At 49.4% G+C, this 16,433-nt stretch overlaps 1 protein-coding gene across 1 annotated transcript in view; it reads right to left on the bottom strand.

The window, feature by feature from the left end:
• Nucleotides 1–16,427, bottom strand: part of ITPKB (inositol-trisphosphate 3-kinase B) — a 50,667-nt gene extending 34,240 nt beyond the window's left edge. Inside the window, exons 1-2 of the mRNA XM_082755529.1 lie at nucleotides 16,188–16,427; nucleotides 13,874–14,969 (exon numbers count right to left, since the gene is read on the bottom strand). Of these exons, the coding sequence (XP_082611655.1) occupies nucleotides 13,874–14,809 (936 nt within the window). The 5' untranslated portion in view covers nucleotides 14,810–14,969; nucleotides 16,188–16,427. The remainder of the gene's footprint in view (nucleotides 1–13,873; nucleotides 14,970–16,187) is intronic.
• Between the last annotated feature and the right edge of the window lie 6 nt (nucleotides 16,428–16,433).

Raw genomic sequence — 16,433 nt, 5'->3', positions numbered from 1 at the left:
AGCAAGGGACAGAAAACTTGGTGATGGCTCAATAGAGAAAATGTGCCCATTCCTTCCCTTCTGGCTGCAGCAAAGCATCTGCTAGCTGTTTGTTTGCTTCCCGTTAATAAATGAGTTGAATGAGCCCAGTGTGACTGTCAGAGGAGTGAAAGTCTGCCATTCAGCTGTGTGTAAACTCCGGCTTTTCTGAAGATTTCTAGATCAGATTTCAGGGCCTCATGAGTTTGGGTAATTTTTCTAGCTGAGGTTCCACATTACGCCTTCCGGAGAAGCTGCCAGTTATCTACAAAAGCTACAGCTCTTAATCATTTGATACCACAGGTTTCAGGTTGAATCACAGCCAAGTGTGGTTGACCTCAGATTATACTGAAGTCCTCGCTCCATGGCATTGCACTTAAGGATTGGCCAGCACGAGAGCTGGAGGGAGCGCGGCTTTCTTTGCATCAGAGCTCAGCCAAAAAAACCTTGGGGGAGAGGAGATGCTCAGGTCAGGCTGCACACAAATTAAATTGTGGGGCTGCAGAGAGAAAACTCTGAAATTTCTCATTGGGAGCCATTTGGTTTCATTTTGGGTTACGTAATTTCTAATAACCCTTTCTCTTTTCCTTTTTGAATGTGTTTTGAAGCCGAGGTCAACGTTTAAGTGAAAAATGCCATTTTGAATCAAATCTACATTTCAAATGCGTGCAAAACATAAACAAACCATTCCCAAAATGAAACATTTCATTCTGAAAGTGTCAGAATGACACACGTCGCTATTTTTAACATCCCACCCTCTTCCCCCACCTCTGTATTTTTTTTTATTTTTTTTTTCTAGACCAGAAGTATTCAGGAAATGTGTTTGAATTTGTGAATCATTTTGACTCCCCCTCCCCCTTGACATTCACTGGAAAATTCACTCTGTGCCAAAATAACTGTTCTGCCAGCTCCAGCCAGCTCCTACAATCTCCTGTCCTGCTGGAGTCTTTCTGGACAGGACTGCTGGTCAAGACGTCTTGGGGGCACGCTACAGATGCTCCTGGGGTACAAGCAGAGCTGGAGGACAAACCACAGCATCTCTGCAGGCAGCTACAGGATCTGTGCCATAAAGCAGCTCTAAAACCTCTATGGTTTTGCCTGAAAAAGCCCTGAGCCACCCTCTCCAGAGACCAAACGGGGAGTCAGCCTCTGAGAGAAGCCACCGCACAGACGGAGTTCCTCAATGAGGCTGGGCTGGCTTCCTGATAGTGGGGGAGAGCGCAGAGTTTTGCTTCTCTTGGAAAAATTTTAAGCTCAACATCAGGCCTCTGAGGGTGGTTGGGGTATGCCAGGGCTTGGAGGTGCTTCCATGGAAGTTTAGGGAAATTTCGGCTTTGAGGTAAGCGTGACTGCGCTGTGGCTCGCACGGCAATACAGACACTTGATTTTTTCGCAGCCTAGCGAATTGCAGAACAATTTATGCCTTTGAAATGTGAATGTAAATATTGCTGCTCTCATTTGTGAGAATTTCGCTCCTACCCTGAAACTTGTAGCAGGTGGAAAATTTGGATCGCTCTCTCTCTCAGTCCTCACATCCACCCTATCTGCAAGCCTCCCAGCTTTTTCAGGGTAATATCCCTCACAGAGCCTCTCCAACTTACACACCCAAGTAAAATTCACCTCCAGGGCTCATCATCTCAGCTCTGAATTTCACATCTCAATATAGCTCTGCAGACTTGCTCTGCAAAGATCCATCAAACCCATTGCTGAAAGACGGCTTTCTGAACCTGTCATCTGGCCCTTCTGCAGCTCTCTCCGCCTTGATTCTTTCCCCCTAGGTGCATCACGTCTCAGTTACTTGGCTTTTCTTTTCAAATGTGATTTTATCTATTCCCATCACTAATTTCAGTGCCAAAAGGTCAACTCCTGCGTATATTCTAGCATGAGATCAGCCTATGCTCAACAGGCACCTCTGTGTGTTCTTCCCTTCTGGGGAGGGTTCCCATCCACGAGAACAAACCTGGGATGTGGAACAATTTTTAGGCTGGCCAAAAGCTCCAAAACCTAGTACCAGAGCTGGTCTGGCTGTAAAATACAGGAATGGCCAAAACCAGCACAGGTGGCACCACGCTGCCTCTGCATTGCCTTCGTCACTGGCCTGTCCCCTGGTCAATGTTACGGACACTTCTGATGAGCCAGACTCCCACGCTGTCTTCCTCAGCTCAGAAAAGTCATTCCGGCACCAGAGAGAAACATGAGAAAGCAGAGACCTGAGGAGAGAGGCCAAGCCTTTCTCCTCAAATGAGACGTGGATGAGAGGACGCTAGCAGTGAAGGAGCAGAGCTGTAGCCATTTGTTTTAACCTCCTGTGCAAGGAGGCTTCCACAAGAGCCAGATGACATTAGCTGCACCCTCCTCTGAGAGAGGGTCTGGCTCAGGTTGGAGCTGGTTTTCCACCCCTTTATCTTCGCTCTATAAGCTTTAAGCAGGCTCTTTTTTTTTTTTTTTTAATGGTGGCACATCTAGGTCAAAAACTGTGATATCCAGTTTTTGTGAAGGTGGCAACGTGACACCTGACAGGTAATTCTGTGGGCTTTGCAAAAAGAATAGATCAAGGTTAGATCTCACTCTGTTGAAAGTATGGAAGGAAAATGCAGGATTTGTCAAGCAGAAAGAGATAAACTGAACCGGGAACATTGTATATACAAATTCCTAGGAGAACATTAAAACAATGGAGCTGGGAGAGCACACTTGTCAGGGTGTTTTGTTTTTTTTTTCAAACAATTGGTTTCACATACACTGCCTCTTAAAATACAGCAGTAATTGAGGTGGATAGAGATAAGATACAGTTCCAAGACCTCATTCCTTTGCTTCCTTTATGGCCACCCTCATCTCCAGCCCAGTAAGACATTCCTACCATGAAAGTGCAGGACGAAGGGCTGAAGGGAGACTGCCCTAAGCAGCAGGAATGGACACGGGCGAGAGGCTGCATGGGGGCCAGCTGTGTGCTGGGGAAGGACTCGGAGGCCAGTGCAGTGCTGGCAGCTGTGAGAAGCACCAGCACCTCTGCCTGCCCCTGTACCAGCAGCCACTACCTGGGCAGCATGCACTTGCTGCTGTCCCAGACTCCCACTTACAACAGCTCCCAGAGGTGGAAATACTACCCTGGCTCCCTCACGGTCACTTTGTCTGAGTACTGAGGACAGCAAAAGGTACAAGGTGATGCTGAATGAGCCCCAGTGGAGTTAAGCTGATGCTATACATGGATTGAAAAAAAAAATGTTTCAACCTATGGGGCCTTATTCAGGCTCATCTCTAATTATATCCTAGGATCAGGCTTTGAAACCAGTTCTGTAGTCCTCAGTAAGGGTAACTTTATAGTTGTTATTTGAGTTCCTTGCCAATCTGTTGTTGGATTTTCCATTTGACATTATTAAAGGATTAAGTTGTTTGTCTCATCATCTGTTATCTGTCCTGTTGAATTTCCTACAAACAGACTTTAGCCAGAGCAGACACAAAGTGGAAAGAAAAAAACCAAAACCAAACAAAAACAAAACAATCAAACAAACAACAACAAAAAACTACAACCCACTTTCAAGATACAATCGTGGTTCAGGGTTTGTTCGTATTATTGTTTAAATTTATGACTTTGGATGTATAAACTTTGCTGACTCCTTAAATCTGGAATGCATTAAAGAAAGCATTAGGTGTTACACCACATTATTGTATTATAATGTCCTGATTCAGCTACAGCTGTGGAAGAAATACATAACAGGAGATCCTGCAGTTATACATTTCAGACTCAGATCATCAGTTGACATAGAGAAGATAAAAACAAATGTAGCTGAGCCTGGAAAGAATGTTGCTAAAATTGGACAAACCTTTAATGTGAGTAGCCTAGGGGTGCAATAGCTTTGCCTGAAACTTAACAAAACCCACCCATATAAAACACACCCTGGGAGACTGCAGATTGGACTCTGACCTGCAGTCAGCCAAAAAAGCAAACCTGACTTCTCCTCCCTCCCTCCAGATGCAGGTTTGAATGGTCCCTGCAGCGTGTTAAACAGATATTGCCCATAGCAGCACACGTAACACACACAGCCTCCCTGGACTATTGTATTTAAGTCCCTGCTTACTAAAAATGCTTTGAAAACATGTGGCTCAGTGGGGTAGAAGCTATTCTTCCCCCTCCCCACAACAAGGCCTAGCAGCGAGCCGAAGACGAGGCTCTGCTCCTGCCCTTCTAGCAAGCGGTGGGAACGGAGACCTCAGCAAGGAACGAGAAAAAAACATTCAGCCTTAAGTACAGTTTCCAAAAAATCACCTTTCAGATCTCTGTTTGTAACGCTCCCGTCCCCAAAGGCTGTGTGCATCAGTGGGCAGAGCCCGCGTGGGGCCTGCCCCTCTGCTCCGTGAGCTGCGTTTGAGGTTGGCCTCGGTGCAAGATGTAACTGGATACATGAAGGGGAGAGCAAGGGGAGAAGTGATAACGGACCCAATCTGCAGCACGCTCCTGCTGGCTTCTGCGGAGCTACAACAGCTTTTATCAGCGTTTTATCTGACCCTAACAAAAGGAGCGAATTGTTTAGCAAAGGAAGAGGGTTCTTTGATTCTATCTTGCTGCAGATGAATTGCCCAAGCAAGGGCAAAGGGACAGGAAGCGGAGGGGGAGGAGGGGTGATGCTGAAGGTAGCTGCTGCCGTTGCTCAGCTTGCTGCTAACCTCCACTCTGTGCCACATTTCTGCCTTCTCCCTGGCGTTACAATCCTATAGATCCTACCGAGAAGTTGTGCTGAGTATTCCTGGCGTTGCTCTTCATTCCAGCAAGGCCCAAAGCATTCAGGCTGAAGGGAGTTTTGTAACAAAAAAAGACTGCAGGATAACTGCAACACACCCCCTCTGCTCCACAGCCTGTGAGTCCCATCTCCCAAAACGCCAGGCACAAGAGCTAAAGCCAAGCATGAAAACCCAGAAGCCAGCAATGAAACCCTTATCAATTCCATGAGGCCCACGCCACAGGAGCTACAGGCACTGCCCTCTCTGCAAACCAAATGCACGAAGCAAACAGTGAAGAGAGTCTGATTCTGCACTTTGAACCAAACCCCATTAAAATGTCTGTCAGCATGGCACTCCAGAGCCCGTGTAGGTCTCTCTGGGGGAGGACGGATGCTTTACTATTACTTAAGAACCGCAACAGTGCTAAATGCTAATGCAGTTCCTGTTGTGTACTGCTGATCAGATAATGCACTGTACTACAAGTCGTTTGAAGTGCTAGGCTCTTACTGTTTTACCCCCTAGCTCTCCTCCCCAAAGCAATCGCTGTGTTTTGGCTAACAGTGTATCACAGAGCTGAAGGGAAGAATTGGATTCCTTCTATCAGGCTGTGTTGTTTTACATTTCATTAATGAAAAAAAAAAAAAGTTCTTTACTATTAAATAAAGAAATAAACAAATAACTTCTTTCTTCTCATAGCTGAAAAGTATGATAACATTGAAATAAATATTATAAGAAAGGATAAAGGATAATATGGGTCTTAGCAGCCTGCAGCTGCTTCAGACTTTAATTCTGCTGCTCAATGAGAAACTACAGGCCAGAAAATTCCTCTGCAGTCACCACAACCCACAGCTGACTGTGGTAGAAAGGGTCTCCCTCCGCAGGCACAAATCTGCAACAGAAGCTCTCCAGTGCCGAACTCCCACCATGGCTGGGAAAGAAGAAGCTGTGATCTGCATCTCTTAAAAGCACCCACCAAATCTGAGCGCAGACTGAAACTTGCAGCTGGAGACCCTGAGATTACAAACATACCCACAGCAACTTGTGCTGCTGGGTGCCCATCCCTGTTACAGAGCAAATCACACATTTTGCTGCCTAAACACCGACTGGAGAGCCAAACATAGGCACTTTCATTTGGGGCTGACAGACCTCAGACTGAAGCAGGTTTCTGAAGTACTTGCAACTATTGTGCAGGTTATGCTTGATGTGGATTTTTACGTGTATGAATATGAATGAAATTCTGACAAATGTTATAAAATGCATTTATGTGTAATTTAGGAACAGATTCCTGGCTTGAGCACACTCCTTGGCTAATCCTAAAGATAACATCAGAGTGAATAGAAAAGAAAGGTACCATAGGAGGGGATTTATCCCGGGGAGATATCCAACACGGCTGAGCATGATGAATTCTGTCCAAGGGCCACTGCAAGTGACCCAGCAGGTACTGAAGCACACATTGCCCTAAAAGTCACATTTGAGGATACAGATTAGGCTGCTAAGTCACTTGGTGATTTGCAAATGTTAACATTCAGTATTCACCGTCTGCTAAATATTAACTTGTCTTTCTTAGAAAGCTTGGCTGGGCTTCATTGGATGAAAGCAGGTCAAATTTACTGCACAAATTTTCCTACCGGTATAAACAAAAATAATCTCTAACAATTACAGAAGACTAATCTTAGCTGAAGCGACATTTAACATCATACATAGATGTCATTATTCCTCTAGTGAGTTAGAACAGATTTACATGTAAAGAAAACATTAGCTCAGTGCGGGCTTTCAGTCACTGCATGGCATGCAAAAGTTCAGTGCTGCGCTAATATTTTCTTCATATGCAAACCTAACACATTATAGAAATCATATGGAAAACATGAGACAGCTGCTGACTATGTTTTGATTGCTTTTTGCCTTTGCAAGGCTCTAAAAAGTTAAAGACAAAACTGTAAAGTTTTCACCGATCCAGGAACTTCATTCTGTGGACATTCAGCTTAATGCCCCAAGAAGTATTAAGGGGTAACCAGCAAAGCTCCTGACATCTGTGATTCCCATCAGAAGGGGAGGAAACATGGCTCTTTCAGAGCTGGAGACCCAAAGAACATCATGCTTGTTCTTGTCTGTTTTTTCACCTCAGAAATGTTTTGGGCTTTATTCCATTTTTATGAACTCTTTTAGTGTGAAATTGTTTTAAAAACAAAATATGCAAGAGACATCATCTGCGTTAGCAAGTAAGTCATCTGCTATGTGCCATGTCACTCCTGTGCTATCAATCATGGAGAATGTTAGCAGTAAAGGAACCCTTCCCAATTAGCTTAAAAGTGGTGATGAAAACGGGTCTGAAATAGCACCGCTCATCTCCCACTGGGTTATGGCAGCATCTTCACCTAGCCTCCGTGGGTGGGATAAAAAAGCTGCTTATCTGCTGAGAAGGCCACATGAGTAGGTAGAAGATGAACTACCAAAGAGAGAGCAGTGCTTTGTGAGTTCCCAGGAGCGCACAGACTCAGTTGAAGAACAGCCTGAATCTCTGCCCAGCCTGCCAGGCACTGGGTGGTCCTGACCTTGTCCCATGCTGTGCCACCAAGCCTGCTGAACGTGGTGCTCTGAGCATGGAGAAACAGAGGTGCCCACCTTTTTCTCCTCTTTTTCTGAGTCTTCCCAGAGCAGGGCTGGAAGAGGCTCTATCCTTTGGCACTTCACCTGGTGGGCTAAGCATCTTCCCCTGCCAGCCACAATGCCGTGCACACTTCTTAGAAGTACACATTACCAGACTAAGAATAACTTCAGAGCAAGCAAGCAGGGCCCTAATATGCTAGACATTGTATTGATACTATATTGGTAATACCACTCAAGCTCATTAGCTCAGGAGCGTTTAATATAACCATAGCAGGAGGAAGGAGCAAAGTGTGTGAACAGAGTGAGCCTACAGACATGTATTCACAGGGTTGCATGCATCACCATAGCCATGTGTTCATGGTTTCTCTTACACAGAGACTTCCCAATCACAATCACAGCTCTGAAAGGGAATGAAAGCACATTTAATTTGATGGATTTTTATAGAAACAAACCAGGAGTGTTGTTGTCAGCTTACATCTTGGAAGATCCGAAAGAGAAATAAGCATGGGTCCCACAGGCCCTTGGCTAATACTAATCCTGTCTAAACTTGGCTCTTCAGAAATACGCTACAGCCATTGTGAGTCAAACAAACAAATCAATAAAAAAATCATCTGTCAGCAGCAGTGCCATTAGCATTTCCAAACACTCTTGTCATTCTGCACATGGTAATGGAAGTCTCTTATCCTAAGCAAGCTGTTCGGCCTGCTGAAAGGAACAGAAGTTTCACAATGTACCAGGACTTTCTTGGTCACTGCTCAGCATATATCCCTGTTTTCACAGTGGTGGTGGGAACACCAGGAAGAGGAATGCTGTAGTATCTTCCACTATTTTTCCAGGAGTTTTGTTGTTCTTCTTGTTGTTTTTCCTATAGCATATACTGGCACAATTTCTGCATTTCTTTTGACTCTTCTTTTGCTTTGTTTCCAGTGGCTGAGGAATTGAAAAGTTAGGGGATTTAGGGGATTTGGCTGAGCAAGGATCTGCTTCTCAAACTGAGGTGAAGACTGGAGGCAGGCTGGGCTGCAGCAATCATACCCTTGTTGAGTTTGTGACCTCGAGGAATATGGACCTGACGAAGAGCAAAGTCAGGACCATGAGCTTTTGAAGAGTGAACTTCCAGCTGTTTAAAAACCTAGTGAATGAGATCCTCTGGAACACTGTCCTTAGGGACAAAGGAGCTGAACAGAGCTGGCAGCTCTTTAAGGATACTTCTCTTAGAGCACAAGAGCTCTCCAAACCCATGTGAAAGAAATTAAGCAGGGAAGGCAGCAAACTGGCATTGCTGAGCAAGGACCTGCTGGGCAAATTGAGGCAGAAAAAGGCAATTTCACGGGCATTGAAAGCAGGGACATGTGGCCTGGGAAGAGTACAGCCCTTCCAACCCAAGCCCTTCTATGATTCTGTGACTCCCAGGGGATCTCTGAGCCCACCTTGCTGAGCATCCTAGAATCACAGAAGATCCCAAGTTGGAAGGGACCCACAATGATCATCAAGTCCAACTCCTGGGTCCACACGGAAACACCCAAAAACCAAACCCTTGTGTCTTAGAGTATTATCCAAATGCTTCTCAGACTCTTCCAGGTTTGGTGCTGGGACCACTGCCCTGGGGAGCCCGTTCCAGTGCCCAACCACCCTCTCAGTGAAGAACATTTTCCTTATATCCTGAACCTCCCTCATCACAGCTTCATGAAATTCCCTTGGGTCTTATCACAGGTCACCAGGGAGCAGAGCTGAGCACCTGCCCCTCCACTCCCCTCGTGAGGAAGCTGCAGGCCGTGATGATGTCTCCCCTCAGTCTCCTCTTCTTTAGGCCGAACAAACCAAGCAACGTCAGACGCTCCTCATATGTTTTCCACTCTAGACCCTTCACCATATTTGTAGCCCTCCTTTGGACATACTCTAATAGTTTTATATCTTTCTTAAACTGTGGCACCCAAAACTGCACACAGTGCTCAAGGTGAGGCCACACCAGCACAGAGCAGAGTGGGACAATCTCGCCCCTCAACCAGCTAGCCATGCCATGCCTGATGTACACCAGGACGTGGTTGTCCCTGCTGGCTGACAGGGCACACTGCTGGCTCATGTTCAGCTTGCTGTTGACCAAAACCCCCAGATCCCTTTCTTCGGGGCTGCTGTCCAGCCTCTCATTCCCAGTCTACACGTATAGCCAGGGTTGCCCCCTCCCAGGCGCAGAAACCAGCACTTACTCGGGTTAAATATCATGTTGCTGGTGATTGACAAATCAGCTCTCCGATTTGTCAAGATCTTTCTGCAAGACCTCTCCACCCTTGATGGAGTCAACAGCTCCTCCCAATTTAGTATCACCTGCAAACGTAATCAAAACACCTTCTTGTCCTACATCCAAGTCATTTATGAAAACATAGAAAAGAATTGGCCCTAAAATGAAGCCCTGCTGAACCCCACTGGTGACTGGTCGCCAGCCTGATGTAACTGCATTTACTGTAACCCTTTGAGCCCAATCCATCAGCCAATTGTTCACCATCATATTATGTTTGTATCTAGCAGTATGCTGGACATTTTGTCCAGGATACTGTGAGAAACAGCTTTGAAAGCTTTGCTAAAATCCGAAAAGATTGCATCAACTGGCTTTTCTTGGTCAGCTAGGGGGGTGACCTTGTCATAAAAGGAAATTAAGTTTGTTAAGCAGGACCTTCCCCTCATGAACCTGTGTTTTTTAAGACCAATGACCACGTTGTCCTTCAGATGTTTTTCAGCAACTCCTAGAATAATTTTCTCCATAATTTTACCAGGCACTGAATGAGACTGACAAGCCTGTAATTACCAGGGTCTTCTTTCTTGCCTTCTTGAAAATTGGAGCGACATTTGCCAGCTTCCAGTCAAGTGAGACCTCTCCAGATTCCCAAGACCATTGAAAAATAATTGATAGAGGTCTTGCGATGACATCAGCCAGCTCTCCGAGTACCCTAGGATGAAGCCCATCAGGCCCCATAGTCTTATATGCTTCAGATTAGATCACTGATGATGATTTGCTGTAATAACCATCATTTGAATATATTTTGCTAAAGGAGTACAGTCAGATTCCAAGACTGGGGCCAGTTGTCCTGCTGCTAAGTACACCTTGGTCTATCAGCTTTCCTTTGGGAAGAGCAAACAGAGTCCCCAGGAGCAGCTGAGCTCACAGATCCAAATTTTTTCCACTGAAGTTAGTGATAGTCATAGCTAGAATGGGGCTTCTTTTGGGTGTGAAACCCCTTTCTGCTAGGCTGCCATCTCAGGCTATTTGTGCCCCTTACGAGTTGGGACGGGGAGCACCTTCTCACTTCCCTGCACATTCAACCTGCACAACCAGGTAAGAGGGAAGAAGCCCTCCCGCAGCACAATACATGCTGTGACAGAGACAGACACCCTTGCAAGAGCTGCTGTGCCCCGGGGGGGGGCTTGCAGTCAAGAGAAACACGTATTTTTCTCAAGCTGCCCATGTTGCTGTTGCAAGGGTTTGCAGCAAGGGCTGCTCTGCAACATGTCAAACTGTGGTGTCCTCATCTATACACGCTGCCTGGACAGGCCAACCCTCCCACACAGCCCACGAAGTGTAATCCCTCAAGCATCATTGAAACCTTGCAAGCATCAATAAACAAGCATGGAGCTTCTCCATCACCAGCCCGCAGCCCAGGGAAAGCCACAGCTGCAAAAGCTCTTACACAGAGGTTTACTCAGACTTTAAGTAGACTTGCAATTAAACATCAGCAAAACATCAAACTGCTCTTATTGTCTGTGTACTTCACAAGTCCTGTATAATCATGGCATAGTCGCTATTTTCTAGTGCTGTATGGCCACCATTCACCAGAGAATACTCCAGGGACACGTGATGTACTGAATAAAATGTTTCAACAAACCTGCATGGAGCCTGTATCAAATGTGGTTATGGGGTCAAAAAAAAAAGTGGCCACACTACCTCCCTTCCTTTCACTAGGCAACATCATTTTCTTCTGATGACTGTCCAGTTTGTGGACCCCACTGCAAATGCAGTTTCCTACCTGAAGTATAAACAGAGGGCAAGTCAGCCAGGGGGATCTGCCTTTTCCCCGGGAACACCAGGAGGAACTACAATAGACAGCCGGACATCCCTAATAGACTGTCTAAGCTAGCCGGCATCCAGAAAGGAAGGGCAGAAGCAAGCCTGCTGTTTATCAAATCTGTAAACATGCAATAGGAGATGTGCAGTGCAGAACATGCTTGCAGTGAGAATGGCTTTCCTGCAGCTCATCGTGACTTCTCACCTAGGCACAACAGTCCTTTCCTGCACCGGCAGCAAACAGGGCAGACTAGCAGGGCTCTGCCCCTGCCCAGCATTTATCTGCTCAGCTCAGAGGAACGATGTTGGTTTCCATTTTCTATTTGGGTCAGAGCAATCACAGGCATGAGTAGGGATTGGGTGAAGAGCTCACTGAGAGCAGCCCTGCAGAGAAGGACCTGGGGGTTCTGGTGGACAAAAAACTCGACACGAGCCAGCAGTGAGCACTTGCAGCCCAAAAGGCCAACTGCATCTTGGGCTGCATCAGCAGAGGGGTGGGCAGCAGGTGGAGGGAGGGGATTGTGCCCCTCTGCTCTGCCTTGTGAGGCCCCACCTGGAGTGCTGCATCTACATCTGGGGCCCCCAGCACACGAAGGATGTGGATGTGTTAGAGGAGTTCAAGGCAAGGTTGGATGAGGCTTTGGGCAGCCTGATCTAGTGGAAGGTGCCCCTGCCCATGGCAGGGGGGTGGAATTAGATGGTCTTTGAGTTCCCACCCAGCCCAAACCATTCTGTGATTCTATGGGCCGAGGTCTCCCAGAAGCACTTATTTTGACAGAAAAGCACAAGTTGTGGAGACAGCTTCTCACACATTCTGTCTCGTTACACAACTCGTTTCCAGACAACATGTGTTGTTAAAAGGAAACAGTGAGTTCACAAAAACAAATGAGTGTGCAACCTGAGACTGCTTCGGTAGCTGTGTGTCATTACGGATTTAAGATGTTGCCAACCAGTACACACAGTTGGGTGTTATTTATATGAATCAGCTTTGAATTACTTGGCATTCGCACACAGTCCTGCTGAGAAGTTGACTATAACCTGCCAAAGCCAGTGATCAGCCCTGCACGGGACCTTTGGAGCCCAGCGGAAAGCATCTTTGCACATTAGCCCAGCTGCTCCTGCTGAGATGACTCCAGCACTGAAATACCGAATCGGATGCACCTCCTCAGACTTCCTGACACATTTTGGACCAGTTCTTCATCTTGTTAAGCTTGCAGAAGTCCTACTGAGCCCAGCAGTTACTCAGGTCTTAGGCCCGATCTGATCCAGGCCTACTGCTCGTACAAACAAGCTCTGCCTTGGGCTGAGCCATGGGCTGGCTGAGCTTGCTGAAGGCCACAGGAGGCTGCATGGAGCCAGCCTGAGACCCCGGGAGGCTTTCCACAGTAGCATCAGGGATGCTACAGCTCATCGGTGAGGTGTTTTCCACAGAAAAACAGTGAGAACTGGCACAAGTAACAGTCATCAATTAGTACGGAGAATAGAGCAAAGATTGCTACAGCTCGTGCATATAAAACCAGTGGCATTTATCAGCAGAGGGATTACAGCAGCTCTGAAAGGGAGAGATCTGATTCATCTGTCAAGAGCCCCGAAGTACAAAGCTGTCTGCAAACACAGTGAGCCACAGATTCATAACTTCGTTAACCATGCTTTTACTCAACTGCTGCTCCATCCTAAGCAGAACTGAGCCTGACTTCTTGGAAAAGGACAAAGCAAATAGAAAAGCAAATATGTTTATTTCAGTCTGCTGAGTGTTTTATAAACCACAGCGTGTCAGTTCTTCTTAAGTTTGATACCTTAACTCTACTTAGGTATTTCTCTGCTCCAGGCTTCCTTGTGTAATTGAGCTTAGCAACTGAGTTTCACTATAATGTGTCTATGGAAAGTTAAACAAAATGAACCACATCACTGAAAGATGATCTCTGCTGATCTCAAATCAAGGTAATATCTCGCATCCAGAATATGGGAGAGCCCACACTGTGATCAGAGCACCTCGTGACAGCCGCCCTGCACTGGGATAAGGCAGTTCAAAGCCCTCCAGATAAACAGCGTGACAGCTCAGAGCAAGGCATGCTCTGTATGGTGCATTCAGACAGAACGAATTCCCAAAGTGATGCAACAAACCCCGTGAGTGCCTGCCTTTAGAGAATGCCTCAGAGCCCGCTCCTCCACAAAGACCTCTTTGCTTTTTAGGGTAATACGGCACTGAAGCTTTATCTCTGTTTTAGCCTCTGCAAGAACTGCACAGCAGGGTGAGTGTCACTGCTCTCTCCCATGAGCTCGGCATTTTCAGACTAGCAACAGGAGTAAGTTTTTCACGTGAGAGAAAGCACCTCCAAGCACATGCAAAGTTTCTCTGTGGACCTCTGCTGCAACCTCGGTCCCCCTGCAGTGGCTGTGCCAGGGCTGTGAGGCCATGGCCAGCACGGGGCCACTGCCAGCCTGCTCCCCACCTCCCCAAAAGTGGTCACTCACCACTCGAGGCTTCTGCTGGTCCAGGGTCTGCAGGAAGGCGGGCGTTTGGTCCAGGGTGCGCTCGGGGTCACTGGAGATGTCCTCCTCTGACTCCTCCCAGGACGACGAGAAGCCAGTGGAAGAGGCTGAGGATGATGAGAGCTTCCGAACGGGCAGGTTGCTGGGGGGCACGGCACCCGCCTCCTCCTCCGGGCCCCCCAGGTCCGTGATGATGACGGCAGGGATGCTCCCGCTGATGGCTGGGCATCGGCCCTCCAGTCCTGGGGGGGCCACCACCATGTCTCCTTGCTGCTGTCCGGGCCCTGAGGGCTCCAGAGGGCTGCTACCCTCTGCCTGCCCCACAGCCTGCGCCTCAATCATCATTAGGCCCCTCAAGGACCCTTCAGTGCTCGGCTGCCTCAGCACCTCCCCAGCATCGGGGTCCTTGCTCTCCCCATAGGCTCGCAGCCGGGGTCCTGTGCCAAGCCCCGCCGCCGGTGCTGTGGGGCTGGCAGGCCGCGGTGAGGACGGCCAGGGCGAGGACGGCCCAGGGCTCCATAGGAGGTGGGCAGCAGAGCTGTGCGCCTGGATGTGTGCCTCGAACAGCCCCACTTTCTGGTTCACTTGGACATTGTGCAGCTCCCGCTGCAGGCAGCGTGCCACGGGGGAGCCTGGCGGCCCGTCTGCGTCCCGGCTGCCCCTCCGTCCCCCAGGGCTGCCCAGCTGCTGCGGGGGCTCCTCGGGAGATGGCAAGAAGAAAGCAGGGCCAAGGCACGGCGTGCGGGGCGGCACGGCGGCGGGGCTGAAGACAGGGAGTGAGTGGCAGCCGCCGGGTGGCTCCGGGCTCCTGGGCAGGACTTGTCTGGGAGGAGACGGTGTCTTGCTCCCACTGCTCGTCACCTCGCTGTTGCTATTCATCATCACCAAGCTATTGAACGCATAGCAGTACACAGCCATAGTAGTCAGCCAGGGTGCACAGGGAGGCCACCACCACCGCCTCAGCGCTCGGGCTCAGCGGGGCTGCCGGGGGTCTCTCCACACCGGGAGTGGCAGCATCACCAGCGGGCAGAAGGGGAGCTGGGCTGGCCCCGGCACACAGCTCCATAAAATGGAAAGCCTGGGGAGAGAGAGAGAGAAGAGTGGTGAGAGTGACTCTGCTCCTCCCTAAATTCACCCTTGAGCTTGCACACCGCTGGATAAACCCTTCCCTTCCCGGGTGGCCCCCAGGCATCCCGCTGTGCTGCCTTCAGGAACATGGCCCACGCCGGTCACCTGGAGAATCTGAGCCAAGGGGAAATCAGTTTGGAGGCTGCTTCCCCTCCTTCCTGCCCTTCCTGCCACTTCCCTAGGCTGTCTGTTGATGAAGCCACAGAACTGGTGTCCGAGAAGATACGGCCAAGTCAGCAGCTAGTCCCACAACAGAATTGGGGAGTTACAGCCAGCTGGTGTGTAAACTTTTGTGGTGGAAAAAAAGTAGGAAGCTTCTGAGTATCTCTCCCAAAAGGTGTCATTTTCCGAATGAAAGAAAAAACTCCGAAGAGCTCAAATTTGCTGCCTTCTGGTTTGTCACCTGCGTCCAACCATGCCCCAGTCTCACACACGGATTTCCGTTCCATAACTGCCTGCCCCGTTCTGTGTGTTACGGGACCACATCTCCACCAGCTCCTTACCTACCCATGTACAACTACATCTTCACACACACCCTGTCTAAGCATATTTCCCTTGCACACACCTTCCTGCTGGGATGCCGACTGCCGCAACCACCTCCAAGCCTGGGTCCCAGGCATGCACAAGGCTGCTGTTTGCCCTGCTGTGAGTGTGCATGCATGTCAGAGAGGCTCTGCCTTTGCATGCGGCTCTCTGAGCCCCTCCGTACTTTTGGGTGCCCTCCCTTGTGTCCGTTTCTTCCACGTGCCGCCGGAGCCGCAACCCTCACACTACGCCAGGGAACGGGGTGCCCACAAACACGCAGGCTGCGTGGGGGTGCGGGCTGCTTTACACACATGTGCTAACCCTGGCTGTGGCCGCACGCTTCTCTGCAAGTAGCCGTGTGTGATGCTGGCACCCCTGCGAGGATCCAGGCGGATCAATGCCAGCAGCCCCCAGCATCTCCATCACCCAAAGCTCCCCGTCCATCCCTCCAGGCACCTCTCTGCGGCTCAGCAGAGCGCAGGCTGCGCACAACCCCCCTCTCCACCCGGCCCCCCAAGCAAGGCTCGGGGGCACATTTTGGCGCCGGGACAGCCCCCTCGAGCCTCCCCCAGCCTTGTGGGGGCAGCCTCCAGCCCCTGCTTCCCTGCACCTCCCTCCTTCCCACCCCACCACCGCCCCGTACCTGCCCGCAGGCTCCGCGCCCGCTTCAGTGCTCGCCGCCCCGCAGCGCCCGCAGGCGCCGGCGGCCGCAAGGAGCCATCCCCGCGGGCACGGGGCTCGGCTCGGCTCCGCGGGGAGCTGGGGGAAGGGGAGGGAAAAGGAAAGGGAAAGGAAGGGAAAGGGGAGGCCGCCGGGCTCCCCGCTCCGCCGGCTCCCCGGGCTCCGCGCCCCGGCCAGGTCCGCGGGGCGGCCGCGGAGCCCGCTCCCG

Source organism: Aythya marila, assembly GCF_965140915.1.
Source record: "Aythya marila genome assembly, chromosome: 3".
NCBI lineage: Eukaryota > Metazoa > Chordata > Aves > Anseriformes > Anatidae > Aythya > Aythya marila.
The sequence above is the reverse complement of the archived record's forward strand: the minus strand, read 5'-3'. Positions and strand labels throughout refer to the sequence as shown.